Below are 25,998 nucleotides of genomic sequence, written 5' to 3'. Positions count from 1 at the left end.
CAGTGGTTCCTCCTTTAAAAGTTGCGAGCTTGCACCGCGGGACTTAGAGGTACCCAGCATCACGGCTTCATTGCTCCAGACCACCACAAGGGGGAGTTAGAGCACTCAATATGCATTTGGTTCCCAAGGTTTTTATATGACCAATCATATGACGAATTTTGACGCTAGCCACCCGTGCCTTTGGCGTTCTTCAACAAAGATTGCTGACAAAACATTACGGTGGAACCAAATGTAAGTTGTTATAACGTCATAACGAGTCAATCAAACATGTACAATTGAGAGGAATATATTAATGTAGAGAAACGATTGTGCATATTTTTTTGTCATAGTTAATTTACGAAACTCGCTATTTATCAAGTTATCTTACTAGCTACCATTAGCCAGCTAGCTAATGGAGAATGAATTTGTAATTCGCGTTTAATGTTTTAGGGACTCCTGAGAATACCAGCAAACCAGGCTGTCATCATGTGAAACAGTGGATGTAAAGAATCTAACTAGCTAAAGCATTTACTGCAAATTGAATGTACAATTGTGTAAGCTTGCCTTGCAATGCAGCTGAAGTAACATAGCTAGCTAACTATTTACTTGCTTATTGTGTATTTGAGGATGAAAATAACTATGCCTATGGATGTGTAGCTAGCTACGTATGTAGCCAATCTGTGTATGGAACGTCGGAATGGCATTAATGAAGCCTATGTGTAACAGGTGTGAAATGGTTAGCTAGTTAGCGGGGTGCGCGCTAATAGCGGTTCAATCAATGACGTCACTCCCTCTGAGACCTTGAAGTAGTTGTTCCCCTTGCTCTGCAAAAGCAGCGGCTTTTGTGGAGCGATGGGTAACTAACTATTCTTCGAGGGTGGCTGTTGTCGATGTGTGCAGAGGGTCCCTGGTTTGAACCCAGGTAGGGGCGAGGAGAGGGATGGAAGCTATACTGTTACATATGGATAGAGTATAATATAATAGCTTTATTGTGCCAAGGATGCAAGTCCTTAATTACACATGTACTGCAGTTATTACCACGCATGACATTCCCACATTGTAGCCTGTACATTGAATATATTCACTGATCATGTACTTTTCCTTGTCAAATAAAGGTGCGGTTCAGATATAAATCTGAGACATTCTTTTTCAGTCATTTCAAACTCCATTATTTGAATGATGCTGTGTCTGCATGTACAGTGGGGCAAAAAAGTATTTAGTCAGCCACCAATTGTGCAAGTTCTCCCACTTAAGATGAGGGCTGTAATTTTCATCATAGGTACACTTCAACTATGGCAGACAAAATTAGAAGAAAAAAAATCCAGAAAATCACATTGTAGGATTTTTAATGATTTTATTTGCAAATTATGGTGGAAAATAAGTATTTGGTCAACAACAAAAGTTTCTCAATACTTTGTTATATACCCTTTGTTGGCAACGACAGAGGTCAAACGTTTTCTGTAAGTTTTCACAAGGTTTTCACACACTGTTGCTGGTATTTTGGCCCATTCCTCCATGCAGATCTCCTCTAGAGCAGTGATGTTTTGGGGCTGTTGCTGGGCAACATGGACTTTCAACTCCCTCCAAAGATTTTCTATGGTGTTGAGATCTGGAGACTGGCTAGGCCACTCCAGGACCTTGAAATGCTTCTTACGAAGCAACTCCTTCGTTGCCCGGGCGGTGTGTTTGGGATCATTGTCATGCTGAAAGACCCAGCCACGTTTCATCTTCAATGCCCTTGCTGATGGAAGGAGGTTTTCACTCAAAATCTCACGATACATGGCCCCATTCATTCTTTCCTTTACACGGACCAGTCGTCCTAGTCCCTTTGCAGAAAAACAGCCCCAAAGCATGTTGTTTCCACCCCATGCTTCACAGTAGATATGCAACTCCGCATTCTTTGTCCTCCAAACACGACGAGTTGAGTTTTTACCAAAAAAGTTATATTTTGGTTTCATCTGACCATATGACATTCTCCCAATCTTCTTCTGGATCATCCAAATGCTCTCTAGCAAACTTCAGACGTCCCTGGACATGTACTGGCTTAAGCAGTGGGACACGTGTCTGGCACTGCAGGATTTGAGTCCCTGGCGGCGTAGTGTGTTACTGATGGTAGGCTTTGTTACTTTGGTCCCAGCTCTCTGCAGGTCTTTCACTAGGTCCCCCCGTGTGGTTCTGGGATTTTTATTCACCGTTCTTGTGATCATTTTGACCCCACGGGGTGAGATCTTGCGTGGAGCTCCAGATCGAGGGAGATTATCAGTGGTCTTGTATGTCTTCCATTTCCTAATAATTGCTCCCACAGTTGATTTCTTCAAACCAAGCTGCTTACCTATTGCAGATTCAGTCGTCCCAGCCTGGTGCAGGTCTACAATTTTGTTTCTGGTGTCCTTTGACAGCTCTTTGGTCTTGGCCATAGTGGAGTTTGGAGTGTGACTGTTTGAGGTTGTGGACAGGTATCTTTTATACTGATAACAAGTTCAAACAGGTGCCATTAATACAGGTAACGAGTGGAGGACAGAGGAGCCTCTTAAAGAAGAAGTTCCTGGTCTGTGAGAGACAGAAATCTTGCTTGTTTGTAGGTGACCAAATACTTATTTTCCACCATAATTTGCAAATAAATTCATTAAAAATCCTACAATGTTATTTTCTGGATTTTTTTTTTCTCAGTTTCTGTCAAAGTTGACGTGTACCTATGATGAAAATTACAGGCCTCATCTTTTTAAGTGGGAGAACTTGCACAATTGGCAGCTGACTAAATATTTTTTTGCCCCACTGTATGTATTACAATTATACACTTCAACCATGTTACCACTCCTGCTCCTGGGACATCAATGATTACACATTGAAACTATGCAATAGACTAGAAACATGATTGATTTGTAATTCATATATAAAGAAGAAAAACGATGCATATCTAACTCCCTCCATCCTCATTGATCTGAGGACACAGGATAGTACTTCAATGAGATACTTAATTTCAACCAGTGGAGAATGTGAAATGCTTTATTGAAAGAAGTCCATTATCCAGGTGTTACAAATGCATTATAATTATGATCATTGTAATATTGTATTATAAATACAAGTTCAATCTGTACAATGCACATATGGTGTACTTTATAAAATGAGGAAGAATGACGAGGTGAAGTGTAAAAGACAGAAAGGGAAAGAGATAAGAACAGTAGCAGACAGCATATGATTCTTGAATTACAGTGCTACCCTAATATTCTCTCAGTTCATCACATTTGCTGTGTCTCCTAACCTCCGGGCCAACTGGGGGGCCATCTCCGGGCCATCTTAAGTGCGGGTGAGGTGGCGATGATGGGACTGGCTTCCTCTCTCACATCAAAACATACCTGCAGACGAGTGACAGCTGGATAGAGAGCATAATTATGCCTTGTTTTTTCAATGTAAAGAATCTCTTCAATAATACTTCCTGTTGACCCGACCAAGTGACATCTCAACTATGATCATGCTGTGCCCTCTGTCAGCCAGTTCAGATGCGGGAGGGGTTCACCAAAACAGCTGATATGATTTAGAGGATTTACGGAGAGGGATGAAGTGAAGAAGAGAGACTTATTGTGTGTGTGTGTGGTCTCACCTGGTGTTATGCTGAAAAACAGACACATGTGGACAAACAATAGAAGATGATGTTAATAGAAGATACTGTATGTGACGCAGACACCTATCGGAGTGTACCTGAAACATTTAAATATAGAGGGCTATGTGTCTCACCACTTGGTTATTGCAAGGTTAACCCCTAGGGAAATCATGACTTGGCAGCAACAGATAGTCCAGTGAAAATGGCTGTGTTCATGTGGTGTAAATCTGAAAATGAGCAGCTGACATCTTAAAGGTTTTTTAATAAATACATGTGAGACAGGTTCCATGTACAACAAGACAGGCAGAGATGGAGAAAAATAACACAGAACAGTTTAATTACCTCTGGTTATGGACACTTTTGCCAAAGTAAAGCTTCCCCGGCCTGTTCCTCAAACCGTGAACATCTGGAAATATCTACATTTTCGACCCCTTGATCAGCTCGCTCTCTGAAAGTAAAGAAAACAACTTATTTTTTATAGATATGAAAACAATAACTGAAATATGACCGTTCAATCTAAAGCAGCAGATGTCATTTTCAGGTTACGTCAATACAGCCCAGTGCTGCTTATCTGAGACGCCATCTTCAATACAGCCCAGTGCTGCTTACCTGAGACGCCATCTTCAATACAGCCCAGTGCTGCTTATCTGAGACGCCATCTTCGTAGGTGTCTGCTTTGACTTCCTTTGTGTCGGGAAAAAAGTTGATTTCGGAACAGTTATTTTTGATTGAAAATAAAGTTTTGCTCTCAAAACTAAGACACAAATGTACCCCCATAGCATATAACAATTTGCCTGTGAATAACCACACCTTCATACAAACGTGCTACTGTATGCAGAATTCTTCACGCACAACTGAAGATGCTGCCAAATCCTGCCAGCATGCCCACAAGCGAGCCACTCGAGCAGAATGATGATGCATGGAAGAGAGAAAGGAATGAGATGGGTTGGGGAGGGGTGCTAATAGCTGAACAATAGACTATTCAACCTTTACTAAAGAATAGTCTAATAGCCGAGCTAGGTGTGAACCCCCCCCCCCCCCCCCCCTCTCCTATCACAGACCAGATTTGCCCTAACGACCAAAGTAATGACTTTAATAAAGTCATGACTTTTCAAATAAGTTACCTTACATGTTATGTTGGCTGACAATTTGTTAGCTACGCTGTCCTTACGACAATAGAATGAGTCAAAATTCACCCAAAGCTGAGAAATGGCTAAACTGGAACACTAGCAAATTAATGGAATCGAACGTTCGCAGAGCCTGTTTTGACTGGAGTGATGCTTAGAAATCCATTAAAAAAATTTATCTCTTTTTATTATACCACTACAATATGTTCGTTGGACGAAACTGGAAAAAAATAACTTGTGTAGAAAGTAAACATTCGCACCTCGATGGTGTCAACTGTGCGTAATAAAAAAATAAAACCTGACTGGTCTAGCGATCAATGACAAACGAGCTCGCTGCCCAGACTTACATAATTACAAAGAGGAGATTCTCCTGATTTTAAAATGGTGCCCATGTAACAGTTTTGCTTCCGTTTCTCCCCTAGCCCCTACCTGGGCACGAACCAGGGACCCTCTGCACACATAGACAGCAGCCATCCTCAAAGAATCATTACCCATCGCTCCACAAAAGCCGCGGCCCTTGCAGAGCAAGGGGAACAACTACTTCAAGGTCTCAGAGCGAGTGACGTCACCGATTTGAACCGCTATTAGCACACATCCCGCTAACTAGTTAGCCATTTCACACCGGTTACACCCGACTCGAAAAAAGAAAAAAAATCTACACAGTGAGATATTTGGCGAAATAGACCGGCATGCCTCTCCATAGGAAAACAATGGGGAGAGCTCACCGTTCCAAGGGCAAAAAGTATTTTGGGGTTAGCATTTGATGACAACCGAGCTAGCTGCCCAGACTTACATAATTAGAAAGAGGATATTCTCATGATTTGAAATGGCATCCGACTTGCGATGTGTATATTTAGATATTTTTTAAGATATTTGGCAAAATAGACAGACATGCCTATATTTTCCCCATAGGCAACAATGGGAAGACCACAGAATTCCAATATTAATTTAGTGTACATTTTAACTATAAAAACAACGTGAGCAGGTCTCATTGCCAACAATAGTGAAGCAGGCGTTGTGACGTTGACGATAAGCTGGGAATAGAACGTTCGGAAAGCAAGTTGGTGCTACGGTGCTCAATAGAACTAATAGGAGCTGGCATGGTGAAAAATGCAGATGTTGATTTAGTTATGTATCCATAACGAATTACTATGGGAATAAATATCGCTGATTTACAGAAATATTGGAACAGAGTTGTCTCAATAAGGCAAACAATTTAGAATCCTCCAATCCTGTAGCCTACTCCCGACTGTCACGTTGTACAGCGCCATATTTTCCACTCCATCTAACGGAAACCCTGAGGGTTTAATTTTTCTCTGAATGGAAACACCATAATATTAATAAAATTAATTAAGCCACATTTCTTCAAATCAATCCCATATACTATGTTATTACAAAAAAGGTTTTAAATTCTCTGGTAATGCCAATAGGGAATACTATCAAATGCTTCTCAAAGATGCCCTCTGATGGTCAAACTAGAAATTACTTGCAGAAACATAAGAAATGGCATAGAATTAAATGACGTGCCACAGAATGCAGGCAGCAGCATGCAGTGTCTGCAGTATGACACAACTTTTAAAGAAGGAACCACTGTGTATGTGTGGAATCTGTCTCTTTGGACAATACTACATTTCATATTGTTTTTGTCAAAATGTGTGCTGTCATTTTTAAAGAGAGAGATCGGGATTTGGGCAATAATGCCCTTTCTCTACTTCCCCAGAGTCAGATGAACTCACGGATACCATTTTTATGTCTGCATTCAGTTTGAAGGAATTTGCTAACTTGCGTTAGCGCAATTGATTACCAGCGTTAACGCAATAACACCAAGTCTATGGGAACACCTAGCAGTTCCTGTAGAATTCCAGTCATTGCACTAATGCTAGTTAGCAGGGGCTTGCAAAACTACCTAATATGTCCTTCATACTGGACACAGGTACATAAAAATGGTATCCATGAGTTCATCCGACTCCAAAATCCCAAACCATCCCTTTAAGGCTGGAGTGACAGACTTACTGCCCAATCCGGCCCGCGGGTGGTTTGAGTAAAACCAAATCAAAACTGTGTAGAAATTATAATGGACCTATATTCATACAGTTTACTGGCTGTGCAGCTCGCTAATAATCACTGGACAGTCAGGGAGCATTAAATTCCACAAGCAATAGATAGAGGACTTTTTTCTGCAAATTTTGACGTCAAGGAAATATAACTAATTTTCATTGCGGCCCTCCTGACCTCGTTGAAGACCGACTGCGGTCCCTGGGCATAATTAGTTTAGAGACCCCTGCTTTAAGGGCTGGATTAAGCTTCTTTTGAAAATGCTCATTTTTTCCATCCATCAATTATTATATCATATGAAGAGGGTTTCCTCCAAGTTACCATGTTTCATTGTGTTCATTGGGGCCATTATTTGATTTGATTTATTAGGATCCCTAATAATGGCGATAGATTATTGCGATAGAAAATGACAACAGGTTCGAATAGTACCTCCCCGATTCACTGTTTCCATCCTTTTGTTGCCTACTGAAAACAACTTAGATTTCCTCTAAGCTTGACCATGATTTTCATTCATTCTGTTCTGTAGAAGGTGAGTCGGCTGGAGGAGCAGGAGAAGGAGGTGGTGAGCGCTCTGCGTTACTTCAAGACCATAGTAGACAAGATTATGGTGGAGAAGAAGGTGCTGGAGATGTTGCCTGGCTCGGCCAGCAAGGTCCTGGAGGCCATTCTACCCCTGGTGCAGGTGGAGGCCCGGATAACACACAGGTATGTGGGCTGAGAATGTAGAAGGCCTTATAGTGAGCACAAGATGTTTTAAAATGTCTTTTCAATCAAAAAGATGCATTTTCAACGTGTCTTCAATGTATAGGGAGTTAGCATGCAAAATAGTATGCAGGTAAAAGTAGATGGGCTTAGGTGAGTATTTAACATAGGTTAGTGGGATCTTAGTCTGTCATTTCTCATATATTGTAGCCCAGGCATGTTGCAACTTAGTGATATGGGCTTTGTGCTACATCACAAAGCATTCTTGCAGATTTGCCACAAAATAACAGAAACAAATGGTGGCCCCAAGATGTAACTTCATTTTGAGATTTGGGTGAGATATCCCTTTATCTATTAGTTTCCTTACCCTGTAAGCAGTCTATGGACAAGGTATGACAGCGATCCGTGCCTTGGTTTTGTTTACCTGGCCACTGTTTCAAATGCAAAAAAATGTTGCATTTGTGGCACAAATCCAATGGTGTGATCGCTAACTGCTAGCTAGCTGCTTGTGGCTGCTAGAAGTAATGTGTCGTGTTGTAACATTTCTCTAAAAAAGGTACGGATGTTGCAAAATGATCAGGATCTACACTTGCCATATATGTGTACCATACCGGGTCATATGGTATTTCAAGTGCACACATGGGGCGCTATTTCTTTAAAAATAAAACTGCATTTGGGCACACAAAACAATTTAGGGTCTTGTTTCCAGGAGGAGATTGATTGTCTCTGCTGTAAGCGAGAAGCTTGATCTTTTGCCGTCTAGCAAGTTAGCAAACCAAATACATAGTTGGAGCCCTGAGCAAATCTAATTTATTTGGCACATCTTAGATAGCTAACTTATAGTTAAACAGTGGCATAGTATGCAACCCCGTATTGAAAATCACGCCAAATGTATGTATAGATACCGTGGTGTATGGTATATTGCCCGAGCCTAATAGTGAGGCATAATCACCTTCCTGGACTATTCAGTGTACATCTTGACCGGTCAGGTATTTCATACCATCGTGTTCATGTTGTCCCTATTAATCTCCTCATCTGGGATGTGACTCCCTGTGGTGGAAAAATGGACTCGACCGTCCGTAGCTGTTCAGAACACTTACAGCTGGTTAGAAAGACAACCGGGTCGCATTCATTAGTGCACACCGTAACAAAATGTTTTGTAACAGAAAACAAAGTTCAGGTAGTCCCTGGTAGTCCCTCCCCCTGTTTCAGTTATTTTTCTTCTGTTTGGTGCCAAATGAATATGGCCAAGAACAAATCCTTCACTTAACAGTATATTTTATAGAACAGTCTTTCTTTGAAAGAGAGACTTGGAGTTCTCTCCTCTGGAATGGCTGTGCTTGCCAGAACTAGCGTACTGCTAGCACAGCGCCATCAGTCATTGTTGAAGGGGGTCAGATGTGACAGGTTTTGTATCCGGACCCTGTTTTTAGTGCTGAGTGACAGATAGTGCTTACAGTGGTTGAGGAATGGGTCTCTGGGGGCCTGACCTCCTCAACTCACACACACATACACACACATCAGCCTCCTTGTGCTTTTCCAGCCGCAGACCCCCAAACCCGATAATACTTCTCAGGCCCCTAGAGGTCAAACTCACACTCCCCAAGTTAACAGGCCTATCGTAATAACCATACAGGTCTAGATCACCGATCACACCCCAGCCTCAGGGACTCAAGTCCTACGCCTCTGCTTCTGGAAGAACCTGGGTCCAGTGCCCATTTTCATAAAGAGTCAGATCTAGGATCAAGTCCCCAATGTCCATGTGATCTTAATTATTGTGATTTAAAAGGAAAAAGTGATTGAGATGCTTATGAATACAACCCCAGTTGTTATTGCTGAGTTATTTACTTGATTCTCCTCTTGCCTGTGTAGTTAGTTCATCCTGGCTACTAGCCATAGTCTTTGGCTCCACTTTGCCCATACAGCCCCCAGCCCCCAGCCCAAGTGTAGCTGTGTCATAGAAATATAATCTATAGACGGGGCTTGGAACCACTAACCCTGACAATTTGACTAGTAAACTCACGGGGAGGCTCGTTCTATTGATTATATTTCTATGAGCTGATTCCTGTAGAGGCAGTGGAGGGATATTCCAGAGTTGTGAATCAGCTGCAACGTGTTGGAACTGGTCTGAACCTTCACCACACCCTACTGTTTCTCAATGCTTAGTTCAGCACAGACACTATACTGTAGTTACCAACCAGACAATTCCCTCCAGCACACAAACACATTCTGCATTTAATACCACCACGGGAAATATTGAGTTAACCCCATGTGTGGATACATCTGGCTGTTGAAAAGATACCCTAGTAGTCCTTTAGTCTAGTTGTCTGTGTTATCAATCTATGGAGTCTGACATGAAATGTCGTCGTCCACGCCCTCCCACCCCCTATCCCACCTATCACTCGTGACTTCCCCCTTCTCTCTCCTTAGTTCGGCGGTGTCGTCGTGTCACAACCGTGTGTACCAGAGCTTAGCCAACCTGATCCGCTGGTCCGACCAGGTCATGCTGGATGACATCGACCTGGACGACAAGGACAACGTGGTCGCGGTCACCACCGTTATCAAGGCTGTGCTAGACGGGGTCAAGGTGAGAAGAGACGGTCGTGGGAATGTGAAACGATAGTTTTCAGCTCTCCGGGGCTCACAGAGGGTCATATTACCTGTTTCTCCCTTGCAGACCTGGGTTGAATACATTTGTCAAATATGCCTACTTTCAAATACTTAAGCTGTATTTGATTTAGTTTGCCTGGTACAAAGGAACCATTGTTTAAGTCCCAGAAGTGCAAAGCCAAGCTGAATCAAGTGCATCTCAAATGTATTTTTGTTTAACCAGGTAGTCCCATTGAGGTCAGAAGACTTCTTTCCCATGTGAAACCTGGTCAAATTCTTTAACAAGTAATTCAATATGATAGTGTATTGGACACTATTTTAACCTCTGTCCCTTATAATACATTGACACCACTTACAACAGTAGTTGTAGTGTGTAATGTACATTACATGAATATCAATAGTTGTTGATTGGAGTTGTGTGCTTTTCTTAAAGGAACTGGTCAAACTCACCATAGAGAAACAGGAGCAGCCCTCGCCCACCACTCTCAACAAACCACCACCACCTATTGCCACACCTGAGAGGTAAGTGGACGTGCGCACACACAAACACCCCTACACACACACCAGACTTGACCATTTCTCTCACTCACACATTCTCCTGTTATGTCTCCAGCACATCCGAGTTGCCCCTGACTGAACGGGAGCGGGAGATCCTGAGTAAGACCACGCCCACTGTCCCGCCCACCGAGGCTATGACGGACATGGCAGAGGAGGACATAGCCCCGCCCAAACCCCCCCTCCCTGGCCTGAAGATGGATGCGCTCAGGTTAGGAACATTGGGAGGCCATTTAGATGTTATCGACAGTGTCTTATCAATAGTATGCAGCAGGTCCCACCAGACAGAATCTTTGGGCCTTTTGCTTTTAGGGCCTAAAGTTTTAACACTAGGGCCCACAGTTTTCCTGGTCAAGTCAGGTGGTGAGAAGAAACTCGGGGTCTTATTTATGGTGTATTCAAAATGTTAAAATAAACTTATAGGGCTTCATCTTCTCATCCACCTGTCTTCATCTGCAATGAATTGAATTTGCTTTGAGATATAAAAAAAAATATTAAAAAAACATTGGAGGCGAGGAAGCTACTTTAGACTATTGAGATGCACCCATTTGAGAGTGGTCTGTTCGTCTTTAAGCGTTCATGTAGATCAACTTTTTCACTCATGAAAAACTTTTCATCATTACGGAACATTCCGCCCCCCTTCGAACGTCCGGCTGGATAATGCCATCTATCGGCGTACTGTAGACCCATGCAACCTCCCCCACCACGGTCTTATGTAGAAAGAGAAGTCCCCCCCCCCCTTCCCACAGTCTATAAGAAGGAACCGGACATGGTCCTGCAATCTGGACTGTCTGCGGTCAGAAAAAGCACAAGCGGGTCTGCAGACCGCATTGTGTCAGCGACTGCTTCTGTGATCCTGTAGCATTAGAACTTCTGAACTTGTTCTTCAGTGTAGGCAAATCTGTTTTTAAACTGAACAAGAATATAAAGTGTTAGTCCCATGTTTAATGAACTTAAACAAAAGATCCCAACAAATTTCCATACGCACAAAAAGTGTTTCTCTCAAATGTTCTGTATAAATTTGTTTACATCCCTGTTAGTGAGCATTTCTCCTTTGCCAAAATAATCCATCCACCTGACAGGTGGGGCATATCGAGAAGCAAATTAAATAGCATGATCATTACACAGGTGCACCTTGAGCTGGGGACAATATAATTCCACTCTAAAATGTGCAGTTTTTGTCACACAACTTCACAGATGTCTTAAGTTTTAAGGCAGCGTGCAATTTGAATGCTGACTGCAGGAATGTCCACCAGAACTGTTGCCAGAAAATGGAAATAAGCCACCTCCGTCGTTTTAGTGAATTTACTTCCAACCGGCCTCACAACTGCAGACCACGTGTAACCACGCCAGTCCAGGACCTCCACATCCGGTTTCTTCACCTGCGGGATCATTTAAGACCAACCACCCCGGACAGCTGATGAAACTGTGGGTTTGCACAACCAAAGAATTTCTGCATAAACTGTCAGAGACCGTCTCAGGGAAGCTTATCTGCGTGCTCGTCGTCCTGACTATGTTTCGGCGTCGTAACCGACTTCAGTGGGAAAATGCTCACCGTCGATGGCCACTGACACGCTGGAGAAGTATTCTCTCCACAGCTGAATCCCGGTTTCAACTGTACCGGGCAGATGGCAGACAGCGTATATGGCGTTGTGTGGGCGAGCGGTTTGCTGATGTAAACAAAGTGTCCCATGGTGGCAGACAGGCCCAAACTACTGACAACGAACACTATTGCATTTTTTCGATTTGACATTTGAATGCACAAAGATACTGTGACGAGATCCTTAGGCCCATTGTCGTGCCATTCATCCACCACCATCACCTCATGTTTCAGCATGATAATGCACGGCCCCATGTTGCAAGAATCTGTACGCAATTCCTGGATGCTGAAAATGTCCCAGTTCTTCCGTGGCCTGCATACTGACCAGACATGTCACCCATTGAGCATGTTTGGGATGCTCTGGATCGACATGTACGACAGCGTGTTCCAGTTCATGCCAATATCCAGCAACTTCGCACAGCCATTGAAGAGGAGTGGGACAACATTCCACAGGCCACAGACAGCCTGATCAAGTCTATGCAAAGGAGATGTGTCACGCTGCACGAGGCAAATGGAGGTCACACCAGATACTGACTGGTTTTCTGATCCGCGCCCCTACTTTTTTTAAAGGTATCTGTGACCAACAGATGCATATCTGTATTCCCAGTCATGTGAAATCCATAGATTAGGGCCTAATGAATTTATTTACATTGACTGATTTTCTTATATCAACTGTAACTCAGTAAATTCTTTGACATTCTTGCATGTTGAGTTTATATTTTTATTCAGTATAGAATTCTACCAAAGAGGAAGTGAAGCGAAGTCAACGTTTCAGTTGTATCTAAGTCAACATGAATAATTTTTTTATTGACTTGAGGTGAGGGTTTATTTATGAACTAAGCCTAATTGAGTCTGTGAAACTCACTTTCATAGTATCTCATCTGCTACTAAGGATGTGTCTCAAATAGCACCCTAATCCCTATGTAGTGCACTACTTTATACCAGGCCCTATAGCACCCTAATCCCTATGTAGTGCACTACTTTATACCAGGCCCTATAGCACCCTAATCCCTATGTAGTGCACTACTTTTGACCAGTGCCCCATAGTGTTCTAGTTAAAATCAGAGCATTATATAAGGTATTCACTATGTAGTACAGTATATATATTTTTTAACAGTGCCCGTAGGGATTTAGTTAAAAGTAGTGCACTATTTAGGGAATATGGTGCCATTTGGGACATCCACAGTCTGGTTTTTCCACATTGACAATGTTCAGACTTTTAAAACATTTTATCTCAAAGGGGAATTCTAATAATCTAGAATTTTTAAGCCTAGAAGATCTTCCTCTCTTAAATTGAAAAGGATAGTCATAAGAGGTTGGAAACTGGGGGTTATAGGCAGGCAGTCACTTATTCAGTCACTGTGTGCTTAAGGAAGCAGAGCTTTGACAAATCCATAGACCTTGGGCTTAGCCAGTAGATCAGATAATATGACAACTAGGATTTTGAATTGCACTGCTGTCTCTCTTTTTCTCACTCTTCCTCTCCTCTCTCCCTCTTCCTCCCGCTCTCTCACTTCATATTTTTTTCTGTGCTTTCCATCCCTCTCTCCATGTCTGTTGGGGAACAGAGCACACTTGGCTACTGACCACTTTGTAGCTGCCCAAAGGAGATCCACAAAGACTGACACGTATGTTAGCCTATAGGGTCATTCCCCTGCATCATGAAACCCCGCCCCCTTTATAACTATCCAATCCGGATCCCAGAAGTGTCTTGATTGCTAGAGGAACTGATTAGTGGAGTGCTGTATCTTGCACGTTTGAGTTCCTAATTATGCGTCATTGCCTCGTGGCGCACAATGAAGCCCACGTCCAATCAGGGGAAAGCTTGGTGCATGATTGTGTACCAATGATGTTATGTAATCATACATACAGTGGAAGTCTGCAGTTTACATACACCTGAATACGTTTAAACTCAGTCTTTCACAATTCCTGACATTTTAATCCTAGTAAAAATCCCTGTCTTAGGTCAGTTAGGATCACCACTTTATTTTAAGAATGTGAAGTGTCAGAATAATAGTAGAGAGTGATTTATTTCAGCTTTTATTTCTTTCATCACATTCCCAGTGGGTCAGAAGTTTACATACACTCAATTAGGATTTGGTAGCATTGCCTGTACATTTTTTACTTGGGTCAAATGTTTTGGGTAGCCTTCCACAAGCTTCCCACAATAAGTTCGGTGAATTTTGGCCCATTCCTCCTGACAGAGCTGGTGTAACTGAGTCAGATTTGTAGGCCTCCTTGCTCGCACACGCGTTTTCAGTTCTGCCCACAAATGTTCTATAGTATTGAGGTTAGAGCTTTGTGATGGCCACTCTAATACCTTGACTTTGTTGTCATTTTGCCACAACTTTGGAAGTATGCTTGGGGTCATTGTCCATTTGGAAGACCCATTTGCGACCAAGCTGTAACTTCCTGAATGATGTCTTGAGATATTGCTTCAATATATCCACATAATTGTCCTCCCTCATGATGCCATCTATTTTGTGAAGTGCACCAGTCCATCCTGCAGCAAAGCACCCCCACAACATGATGCTGCCACCCCCGTGCTTCACGGTTGGGATGGTGTCCTTCGGCCTACAAGCCTTCCCCTTTTTCCTCCAAACATAACGGTGGTCATTCTGGCCAAACAGTCCTATTTTTGTTTCATCAGACCAGGGGACATTTCTCCAAAAAGTACGATCTTTGTCCCCATGTGCAGTTGCAAACCGTAGTCTGGATTTTTTTATGGCGGTTTTGGAGCAGTGGCTTCTTCCTTGCTGAGCGGCCTTTCAGGTTATGTCGATATATTGATTTGCACTTTTTGCACCAAAGTACGTTCATCTCTAGGAGACAGAACGCGTCTCCTTCCTGAGCTGTATGACGGCTGCGTGGTCCCATGGAGTTTATACTTGCGTACTATTGTTTGTACAGATGAACGTGGTAGCGTCAAGCGTTTGGAAATTGCTCCCAAGGATGTACCAGACTTGTGGAGGTTTACAATTTTGACTGATTTCTTTTGATTTTCCCATGATGTCAAGCAAAGAGGCACTGAGTTTGAAGGTAGGCCTTGAAATACATCCACAGGTACACCTCCAATTGACTCAAATGATGTCAATTAGCCTATGAGAAGCTTCTAAAGCCATGACATCATTTTCTGGAATTTTCCAAGCTGTTTAAAGGCACAGTCAACTTAGTGTATGTAAACTTCTGACCCACTGGAATTGTGATACAGTGAATAATAAGTGAAATAATCTGTCTGTAAACAATAGTTGGAAAAATAACTTGTGTCATGCACAAGTAGATGTCCTACCCAACTTGCCAAAACTATAGTTTATTAACAAGAAATTTGTGGAGTGGTTGAAAACAGGTTTTAATGACTCCAACCTAAATGTATGTAAACTTTCGACTTCAACTGTATCTGTGTCTATGGTGTGTACACATCTTGAATGTCATCCATTTCTAGGGTTGGGGTCAATTCCATTTAAAAGTGTTCAACACAGGATTTTCTTCATTTCAGAGATTGTCCATAATACTAGTGGGGAAATAATACTGTGAAACACTATCATTTCACAATTAGCACCAGATGTATATTGGCCATTTTCTGACATTATTATACAAAAATTCAAACAAATCCTATGTGTAACATTAAAAAGGTACACCAAATGGAATTTCAGTGTACTTCCTGAATTGACTGGAATTGAAATGAAGCTGACCCCAACCCTGTTACTTTCCTTGTCATGGTCTCCATGGCTTGCTGATTTTATGCTGTGCCTTTAACCTGACATTGGCTTGTGGTGATTGCAGTGTGATAACCTGGAAGGACCAACTTCCGGATGTCATTGAAAACGAGGCATTAAGCACGTAATGCTGATTTTTACCAGAGGTGTGGATTCGAGTCACATGACTCGAGTTACATTTGATGACTTGACCTGATAGTTTATTTTCTAACTTGAGACTTGACTTGGAGTGTCAAGACACGGGACTCAACTTTGACTTGAGACTGATGGCTTTAAATGATCTGGCCAGGTTTGTCACTCTTTTTGTGTGCACAGCGTCTCCGTGGATTACTCTCCATGCAGCCAGAGACCGTATCACACTTGGGGGGAAAAATGTGTTGGCTAGTGAAACGCTTACTCGGCTCTCTAATTTGACCAGCAAATTGTCAATCAACAAGCTAGCGCATTGAGAAGGTTATTTTAATCGGCTACATATAGACTACCATTTGTATTTCGTTTTTGCTTATTCGATCTGGTCACTAACATAGGCCTACGGCATTGGACCGAATTCTTATTTAAAAAAACATATTTTCTGTGCTTTAGAACCAAAGAGTTGCAGGTCTTGACTCTTGACCAGTAGCCAGTCATCAGCATTGGTGTACAAAGGCAGACCAGAAAGCGCTTGTTTAATTTTCTCTGGTTTTGCCTGGAGAAAACAGAGTAGCCTACCTAAATGAATACAATCCATATAAGGTACCATTTAGAAATCCGCTACGGATGTATCTTAAAACAATAGGCTACCTGGTGATTTCATATTTCAGATAGGCCTAATTTGGGTGGGTTATATACCTCAGTGGTGGTACTGGCTATATGTCTAAAGATAGCTTTAACATTGCAACATTTAACATTCGATACTTATGGGATGAAGATGTAACATATTCTGGAAAATACATTTTGTGGGGAAGAAAAAGGCTACAGACAGATCATGCTTTCCATTCAGTCCTGCAAACTCTACCGCATGTAGGTAGGCCATATCATCTTGCTTACTCTGGACTCCAGAGAAGTGACAATGTGACATAATATCCCTAGTTGATATTGACTGCTAACATGAATGGCTTTAAGCTCAAAATGCAGGTGTAAAACGCAGTTTATTTCTGTGTCTTGCGTTTTGAATATGCATCTGCGTTTATGGCTGTAATGACAGGCTAAATTTGGCAGTGATGGCGTGCATGCGCGGGTGTCGCAAGTTTTGAACCACTGCTTTTCGGGGTCCCAGGTCAAAAGGTTTGGAAACCACTGAACTACCGAACAGATGGCCTATTTTCTGTAGGATCGGGTACGGCGCAAACGTAAAGTTGTAGGGAGAGAGACTTGCCATAAATGAATATTCAGCTCCACATAAACGAGGTGCTCAAGAATATGAACCCATTACTTTGCAAGCTCACCAGCAATGGGGCTTCAAGCAACAATTACTAGCATCGGCCGACTGGGCTTTTGGTACGTCAAAATTGCTTGAAATGTATAATTGACTTATGAAGCTTGCAATTGGAATATGTTTAAATCAATAATCAATGTGTTGTAGACAAAATAATGAAAGGGCTGTCTGGTAGCCTCAATAAATAGACAAAGATTGGTAGTTGAACAAGTGTGTGGTGTGTGGTGTGTGTGTGTGTGTGTGTGTGTGTGTGTGTGTATATATATATATGTGTGTATATATATATGTGTGTGTGTGTATATGTATATGTATGTATATATATATTATATTATTATTTTTTTACTTGAAAAAACTTGACTCAATTTGACTTGCTCTTTGTATGGATGACTTGGACTTTACTCAAGACTGGACTTGGGACTTGATTTGAGACTTGGACCTTGAGACTTGCTTGTGACTCGAATAATAGTGAATTGGTCCCACCTCTGGATTTGACCATAATAACCCCTCAGTAACCAGGTTTCCATCCAACCTTTTTATGCGAGCAAAGTACATGTTGGAAACAGCACTTTCCATATGTCGACAAAACAAAATACGCTAGACAAGGTCTGTAAAATGTATTACGCGAGAGATGGCAATGGAAATGCCTTTATGCGCAAATATTGATATAATAACCATCATATGGAAGTCAAATTAGATTCACGTGATGATATGTTGTGTGGTCCTCCCACTACGACTCGATAAAGAATGCAGTTTATTAGGCTGTAGATTGAATAAGTTATGATGAACTTCACAAGGTGGTGAAAGTGCATGGAGTGATTAATGCTGCTTTCCAATAAATATCTAGGGTCTTATTCTAGTGTCAATGATGATCGATGCCTTTAGACAAATAATAATGTGATAATAATCCATAATAATGTCATCGTGTAGGCTATCCCACCTGCACTGTATCTGCCAGCTGTTGGCTAGAGCACACGAGCCAAAACCATCAGTGGAGTTGAAAACACGATTGAAACCCATTCAAATTTTTATGTGCACCAGGTAATTTCATCTGCAACAGGTCCATTTAATGGAAACTCGTCTCTGGTGGGGAGATGTGCATATTTGTTTTTATGCGGATTGTAGAGTATCGTCACATGAAAATCTGTCGCCAATTGGATGGAAATGTAGCTACTGTCATCCAGCTCAAGGAGCAGTAAACTGTGTGTGTGTACCAATGTCCCTACTTGTATTTGTGAGCCTGGTTGTGCATCAGAAGCCCGAAAAACAGGGTTGGGGTCAATTTGAATTGAAGTCAGTCAATTCATAAAGTAAACTGAAATTCACTGCCGATTAATGTCCATTCTCACTGAGGGTCCTACATCCTACTTCGCTCTCTCCAGTCCTCCTCCGGCCCTGCCCCCAAAGAAGCGCCAGTCGGCCCCGTCGCCCACCCGGGTGGCAGTGGTGAGCCCCATGAGCCGTGGCTCCAGCCTGCCCTGCAGCGTCCATAGACGGGTACCAACACACACACCTCACCAGAGACACATACCAGTACTTTGTAAGGTTATTGTTGAGTAACACCCACATATTCCAGTTGTCCAATGGTAATGGTAGTACAGTGGTCTAGAGAAACTTTGTCAGAGTATGGTTTTGAATAGGGTGGATTACCAAGCGATTATAATGGGCCGATACAGACTAGTGATCAGACTTGATTAGGCCAGCCATTAACAGATCCTAGCTCCACAAAGGTCTCTCTTATTTCCTGAAACTGTGTTGCTGACATCTGTGTCTGTTTTTCATTGTGTTTGTCTGTCCACCTGCCTGTTTGTCTCTGTGTCTTTGCAGCAGCAGGACTATGAGCAGGAGTTCCTCCAGAGGCGTTTTTCAGGGGGTAGCCAGTCGTACAGAGGCAACTCCCCGCGCCTCTCGCCCTGCAGCAGCATGGGAAAGCTCAGCAAGTCTGAAGAGCATCTCTGCTCCATGGAACAGGACAGCGGACAGTGCTCCCAAAATACTAGTTGTGAGACGCTGGGTAGGGATGCACACACACGCATATATAGATAGAGAGATATATATACACAGACACATGCATGCAGTTGAAGTTGGAAGTTTACATACACTTAGGTTGGGGGTCATTAAAACTCATTTTTCAACCACCCCACAAATTTCTTGTTAACAAACTATAGTTTTGTCAAGTCGGTTAGGACATCTACTTTGTGCAGGACACAATAAATTGTTCCAACAATTGTTTACAGACAGATTATTTCACTTATAATTCACTGTATCACAATTCCAGTGGGTTAGAAGTTTACAAACTTGACTGTGCCTTTAAACAGCTTGGAAAATTCCAGACAATGATGTCATGGCTTTAGAAGCTTCTGATAGGCTAATTGACATCATTTGAGTCAATTGGAGGTGTACCTTTGGATGTATTTCAAGGCCTACTGTCAATCTCAGTGCCTCTTTGCTTGACATCATGGGAAAATCAAAAGAAATCAGCCAAGACCTCAGAAAAAAAATTGTAGACCTCCACAAGTCTGGTTCTTCCTTGGGAGCAATTTTTAGACACCTAAAGGTACCACGTTCATCTGTACAAACAATAGTCCGCAAGTATAAACACCATGGGACCACACAGCCGCCATACCGCTCAGGAAAGAGACTCGTTCTGTCTCCTAGAGATGAACGTACTTTGGTGTGAAAAGTGCAAATCAATCCCAGAACAACAGCAAAGGACATTGTGAAGATGCTGGAGGAAACAGGTACAAAAGTATCTATAGTCACAGTAAAACGAGTCCTATATCGACGTAACCTGAAAGGCCGATATGCAAGGAAGAAGCCACTGCTCCAAAACCGCCATAAAAAAGCCAGACTACGGTTTGCAATTGCACATGGGGACAAAGATCGTACTTTTTGGAGAAATGTCCTCTGGTCTGATGAAACAAAAATAGTACTGTTTGGCCAGAATGACCATCGTTATGTTTGGAGGAAAAAGGGGGAGGCTTGCAACCCGAAGACACCATCCCAACCGTGAAGCACGGGGGAGGCAGCATCATGTTGTGGGGGTGCTTTGCTGCAGGAGGGTCTGATGCACTTCACAAAATAGATGGCATCATGAGGGAGGACAATTATGTGGATATATTGAAGCAACATCTCAAGACATCAGTCAGGAAGTTAAAGCTTGATCACAAATGGGTCTTCCAACTGGACAATGACCCCAAGCATACTTCCAAAGTTGTGGAAAAATGGCTTAAGGACAACCAAGTCAAGGTATTGGAGTGGCCATCACAAAGCCCTGACCTCAATCCTATAGAAAATGTGTGGACAGAAGTGAAAACGCTTGTGCGAGCAAGGAGGCCTACAAACCTGACTCAGTTACACCAGCTCTGTCAGGAGGAATGGTCCAAAATTCACCCAACGTATTGTGGGAAGCTTGTGGAAGGCTATCCAAAATGTTTGACCCAAGTTAAAAAAAGGCAATGCTACCAAATACTAATTGAGTGTATGTAAACTTCTGACCCACTGGGAATGTGATGAAAGAAATAAAAGCTGAAATAAATTACTCTCTCTACTATTATTCTGACACTTCACATTCTTAACATAAAGTGGTGATCCTAACTGACCAAAGACAGGGAATTTTTACTAGGATTAAATGTCAGGAATTGTGAAAAACTGGGTTTAAATGTACTTGTCCAAGGTGTATGCAAACTTCATATATATATATATATAGATATATAAAACACCCATGTAAACACACACACAAACAGCTGTTAACATATGCTCATATACTCATTATATTCAGTCACTCCCATTACACACATTTTGTTGCGAGAAAGATGAATACTGAGGATGACGGACACAAGCTTGGTTAGAGACAGTTATTATCCAACGGAGAGCTGTGATTGGTTGGCCCAAATTCTGGGGGCGGGGCATTTTTTTTTACATGTACACTTATCATACCCAGAGGCATATTCTCTCACACATGAGAGCACTCTATTTTTAAAATACTCACTTCAAATGTCAACAGCTTAACCGTAACCACCAATACTGCATTTCAAAGACTGTTTCCCCCTCTCTCTTTCTCTCGATCTCTCCTCTGTTTCTCTTCAGACAACACTGAGAGTTACGACCCGGACTATGACTTCCTCCACCAGGACCTCTCAGTCTTCACTGGGGAACCCCTCGCCCCCTCAGGGGTCACCTCTCTGTCGCCCCTCCCTGAGTCTCACAGCGAGTCATCCTCCCCCGTCCCTCCTCCCACCCGCTTTAGCTCCCCACCCGCCCCCCACCCTCACCACTCCGAATACTGGACCCCCCAGCCCGGTTCTCACATCAGCCCCTTGCACCCTTGCCGCCTCAGCGCGCCTCCAGCGTTACCCCAAAAGAAGCGGCGCAGCGCCCAGGTGTCGCCTTATCCGGATGGGTGCTGGGGTGGTTCCTCGCGGGGGCCCCTCTACGAGAGGTTCCCCTCGCAGTACGATAACCTGTCGGAAGAGGAGCTGCTGCACCCCACGCCCCCCTTCCCCCTCTTCACGCCCATCTCACCCATGCCCCAGAGCAATGGGGGAGTGTTTGTGGCCCAGTACCTGGCCAGCGAGAACGCAGACGTTCCCTCTAGTCCACCGCCGCTGCCTGAGAAGAGGAACAAGCACGGTGAGTGATGGAGAGATGGGGTGTGGGGGAGAAAAGGATAGAAGGAGTGGAAGAGAGAGAATTATAGGAAAATTGAGAGAAAAGGAAAGAAAAAGAGCAGGAGGATGATTGAGGAAGGGAAGGAGATGGTTTAGGGAGATAATTGAGCAAAACACAGAGAGAGAGAAATGAAACGAGGAAGATTGAAGGAGGAAAGGATAGAGACTGAGGGAGAGAGGTGGTTAGAGTGCTAACTTAGCTGCAGTGTCTTTCATGCACGACTCATGTTTAAGAAATCTGCCACAGAGAATAGAGGGAGGAAGTGTAACTCCAGGACAAGCACAATGGACTCCTGATCCACTGGCAGTTGGGTACAGAGGTCACAAATATGTAACTTCCTGCCAAGCTATGATGTCATTTCCTGTTGACATTTTTTATATTTAAATTTTTGTCATTTAGTGGACGCTCCAGAGCGGAAATCGAACCCACAACCAATGTTCCCTCTAAGCTGTGTGGGCGCAGTAGCCCCGCATAAATATTAGCCCACAGAGAGAAGCACGAGATTGAATTTCACTCAACTTTCTGGAGCAGTGGTCACCAACGGGTCGACTGGTCGATCTCCAAGGCATTCCTAGTCGATCGCAAAACATTTCTGTAAACAACGGTAGATGCGTCCGATTTCTGTTGGCTGTAGATGCACCCGATTCCGCTGCCCTGCACTCCAGGTAGGCAAACGGCCCGCCTTCCTAGCGTGCCCAGAGTACAAATCAACTGCGCTATAGGCCTACCGCTGGCCAATCAGATGGCTTAGATGACCATGTCTGCAGTAATGTAGCAGGCATCAAAGAAAGCTACAGCAAAGTTGATACTCTGAGATTTCAAAACGTTTAAAACCATGGCTGGAGAGAGACTGTCAACGAATACAGCAAAGAGATGCTGTTTTTATGAGTGAGTTCATGTTTAAGTTGTTACTCAGAACAGTGTTGACAGTTCTAAGCCATAAAATGCGTATTCTTCCTATTTCCACTCAGCGCTACAACAAGCACTGCAGCAGTAATGAATGAGTAGGAAAGTGTATCTATAGGCTTGTGGTGTTATTATTATTCTACACCTGCATTGCTTGCTGTTTGGGGTTTTAGGCTGGGTTTCTGTACAGCACTTTGAGATTTCAGCTGATGTACGAAGAGCTATTTAAATACATTTGATTTGATTAGCGGCCAGGGTCTTTTTCAATATTGAGGAATATTTCACTTTCTCAGTTCATTGGAGTAACAACATGAATTTGTGCATGAGGCAGAAATAATGCGATGCGACTCTAGTTTTGCCATCATCTGGAAGACTCTGTCCCTTATTGGTAAGGTATAGCGGAGGGATGTTGAGAGGTGGACCCTCAGTCTGCTGCTCTCTCCCTCCTCTGAGACGGTGCCTGCATCGATAAAATAAAAAGCAAATTCTTTAAATGTATGCTCACTCAGCTGTGCTTCACAAGTAATAGAACCGATCAATTACCAGTGCGATCATATAGCCTACGTCAAATTTTGAAATCATTTTTTAATAATGTCCCCGAACAAGAATGCATTGACAGGGCAATTCAAGCAAAGCCAATGTGCTTTGGGCCTATAGCTCACTGCACAAACCTCATTGCTGTTTTTAGTTGGTTAATGTTGCATAGGTTGACATGTTTAAGTCGTGTAAAAAAATACATCTGAACGGTAGATCTCTGTTTGCATTTTGAATCCCAAGTGATCTTGATCCAGAAAAGGTTGGTGACCACTGTTCTAGAGTTTTCCCTGTTAACACTATCAACGTTTCCCTTTACTGTGGGTATTGTGATCAAATCAACGCAATGTTAGTCACTTTCAATGCAACATACCGAAACAAAACTAACTATGCAAGAGATTTTGTTGCAAAATGCATCGGAGTAGGATTTCTATTGCATTGACATGCTCTACTCAGCCCATACTCTACACAGACCGGTGTGGTATAAAAAAATCTATTATGGATCTCTGCCGTTTACTTTGAACTGGACTGTGTTAACAGCATGAGCGGTCGTGAGTAGATTTGCTTGTTTTGAGGTCAAAGCGAAAGCTGCATGCAGCCAAGTGTGCATTTTGTTCATATCCTTTGCTAGTTAGTGAGTTATTAGTCCAGTTATAGATAATTTGTAGTCAGCAATAGAGGAGTGATTGTTTTTACAAAAGCGCAAAATTCTAGACATATTTGAAAAGCGAATCAGGTAAAGAGCTTATTTTTTGCCTTAAAGGGACAGTGTTGCATTTTGAGACAGGCTTCAATAAGCTAAGTGGCCAATAGGCAGAGGGCAGCATAATTTGTCTGATTCTCTGTAATAATGATATGGGAATAATAATGCATTTTATTTTGTAAAATTTGTTTCTTGCATCAAACAACGCAATAACATGTTCAGTCACCTCATTGTCTGAAGGTGAAGTGGATAAACCAAGCCCGACATGTTTTTTCCAAAGGTCTCATGGAATGTAGGCCTACATTGAACACCACACATTGGCTGCTACTGTAGGCTGAATGATAGAACAGCTATGTCCATGTTAAAATGTTATGGGAGGCATTTTCTCCATAGTTTTTGATGTTTTTTGCGCTCAGCAAACCGGAAATTTGCTCAGTGCCAAAAAATGTTTTGAGGGAACATTGCCCACAAGCCTGGCATTGCAAGCTACATGCTCTACCAACTGATCCACTCGGGACTGTTGAACTATGATGCCACTTCCTGTCAAGCTATGCCATTCCTTGTCAAACTGACCCCGTTTAACATTACATGACCTCACTCCTATCTTAGGAACATCCAGAGCTAATATTGTGTTTAAGGGCGTTATCGTGTCTATGATTACGCTAATTCTTGCAGTTATAATTCCCTGCATCACATAAGATTGATGCATGGTAGTGTGCATATTAACATTTCGCTTGAAATAACTTTTAATGTCTCGCCGTGCCCCCCCCCCCCCCCCCCCTCAGTCCTGGCGTACATGCAGTTTGTGGAGGACTACTCGGAGCCCCAGCCCTCCGTGTTCTACCAGACGCCGCAGAGCGAGAGCATCTACGAGCAGAGGAACAAGCGCTTCCAGGACGTCTACGGCCTCAACGACTCCTTCAGCAGCACCGACTCGGTCCACGAGCCCCTGCCCGTACCCCTCTTCCCGCCTCCCGCCTTGCCCCCCAAGCAGAGGCAGCTGGTGAGTGTCTGTGTGTGTGTTCCTCCTCAAGTCCTCACCACCCAATCACACATTATTTCACCCTTACTGACCACCCCGCCTCAGACCTCACCAGTGGAATTTCACAATCCTCCGTAGAGATTGATGCACTGGTTATGATGGTGGAGGGAGCAAGTGCACACTGGGAAAGCGTGGAGAATTTGGATCCAAAGGTTTCTTGTGTAAGGTCTCCTTTCCAGGCGGACATCCAGTCATGGTTGAGTGCTGAATGATGGCATATTTTACTTGTAGGAGTTTAAGGTTGGTGATTTAACACTTTTAACTTAGTTTTACATCAACAATTAAATGAGGAAATGTAAAAGGTGACAGTTTAAGCCCCCTGTGGTGAAACATTGAGGTCATGGTGCTGCATGCTGTAGAAATCACAACAGTAGTTATTGCCTGGAGGTCAAAGGTGAGGGGTCCGATTCCCACGGTGGTCATATGCTGTATAACACCCCAGAGGACAGTTGACCCCTGTCTATATGTCATTGGCAACCAGTGGTGTGGAACATGTGTCAACTATAAACTATTTAAACACTTGCCCCCAAATCCCCCTACCCCAAAACATGTAAATGTTGGACTACAAATTGTGCCTTCCTGTGTTATAGTTAGGCCAAAATGTTTATTCTATTCTACTGAGCCATTTACTTTTATGTTCATATTCTTATGTTTTATTTCTTATTGTTGTTGCATCACTGAGAAGGAACCTGCAAGTAAGCCTCTAGTTGTACGGTGTATACCATGTGTATACCATGTGTATACCATGTGTATCCCGTACAACTAATAAAACAAAACTACCCACTA

The 25,998-nt window shown here is 42.9% G+C and overlaps 1 protein-coding gene across 5 annotated transcripts in view; it reads left to right on the top strand.

Moving 5' to 3' along the window:
• The window catches only part of LOC139388715 (rap guanine nucleotide exchange factor 1-like), a 99,780-nt gene that overhangs the window by 55,483 nt on the left and 18,299 nt on the right, over nt 1–25,998 (top strand). For 3 of the 5 annotated variants that reach the window (XM_071135569.1, XM_071135572.1, XM_071135570.1), the window contains exons 3-11: nt 7,289–7,467; nt 9,895–10,051; nt 10,508–10,596; nt 10,688–10,840; nt 13,798–13,857; nt 18,739–18,853; nt 19,184–19,370; nt 21,446–21,988; nt 24,956–25,173. In XM_071135569.1, coding sequence (XP_070991670.1) covers nt 7,289–7,467; nt 9,895–10,051; nt 10,508–10,596; nt 10,688–10,840; nt 13,798–13,857; nt 18,739–18,853; nt 19,184–19,370; nt 21,446–21,988; nt 24,956–25,173 — 1,701 coding nt within the window. The remainder of the gene's footprint in view (nt 1–7,288; nt 7,468–9,894; nt 10,052–10,507; nt 10,597–10,687; nt 10,841–13,797; nt 13,858–18,738; nt 18,854–19,183; nt 19,371–21,445; nt 21,989–24,955; nt 25,174–25,998) is intronic. The other 2 variants (XM_071135571.1, XM_071135573.1) reach the window with 1 other exon arrangement.

This window comes from Oncorhynchus clarkii, chromosome 29, assembly GCF_045791955.1.
Source record: "Oncorhynchus clarkii lewisi isolate Uvic-CL-2024 chromosome 29, UVic_Ocla_1.0, whole genome shotgun sequence".
Taxonomy (NCBI): Eukaryota; Metazoa; Chordata; class Actinopteri; order Salmoniformes; family Salmonidae; genus Oncorhynchus; species Oncorhynchus clarkii.
The sequence above is the reverse complement of the archived record's forward strand: the minus strand, read 5'-3'. Positions and strand labels throughout refer to the sequence as shown.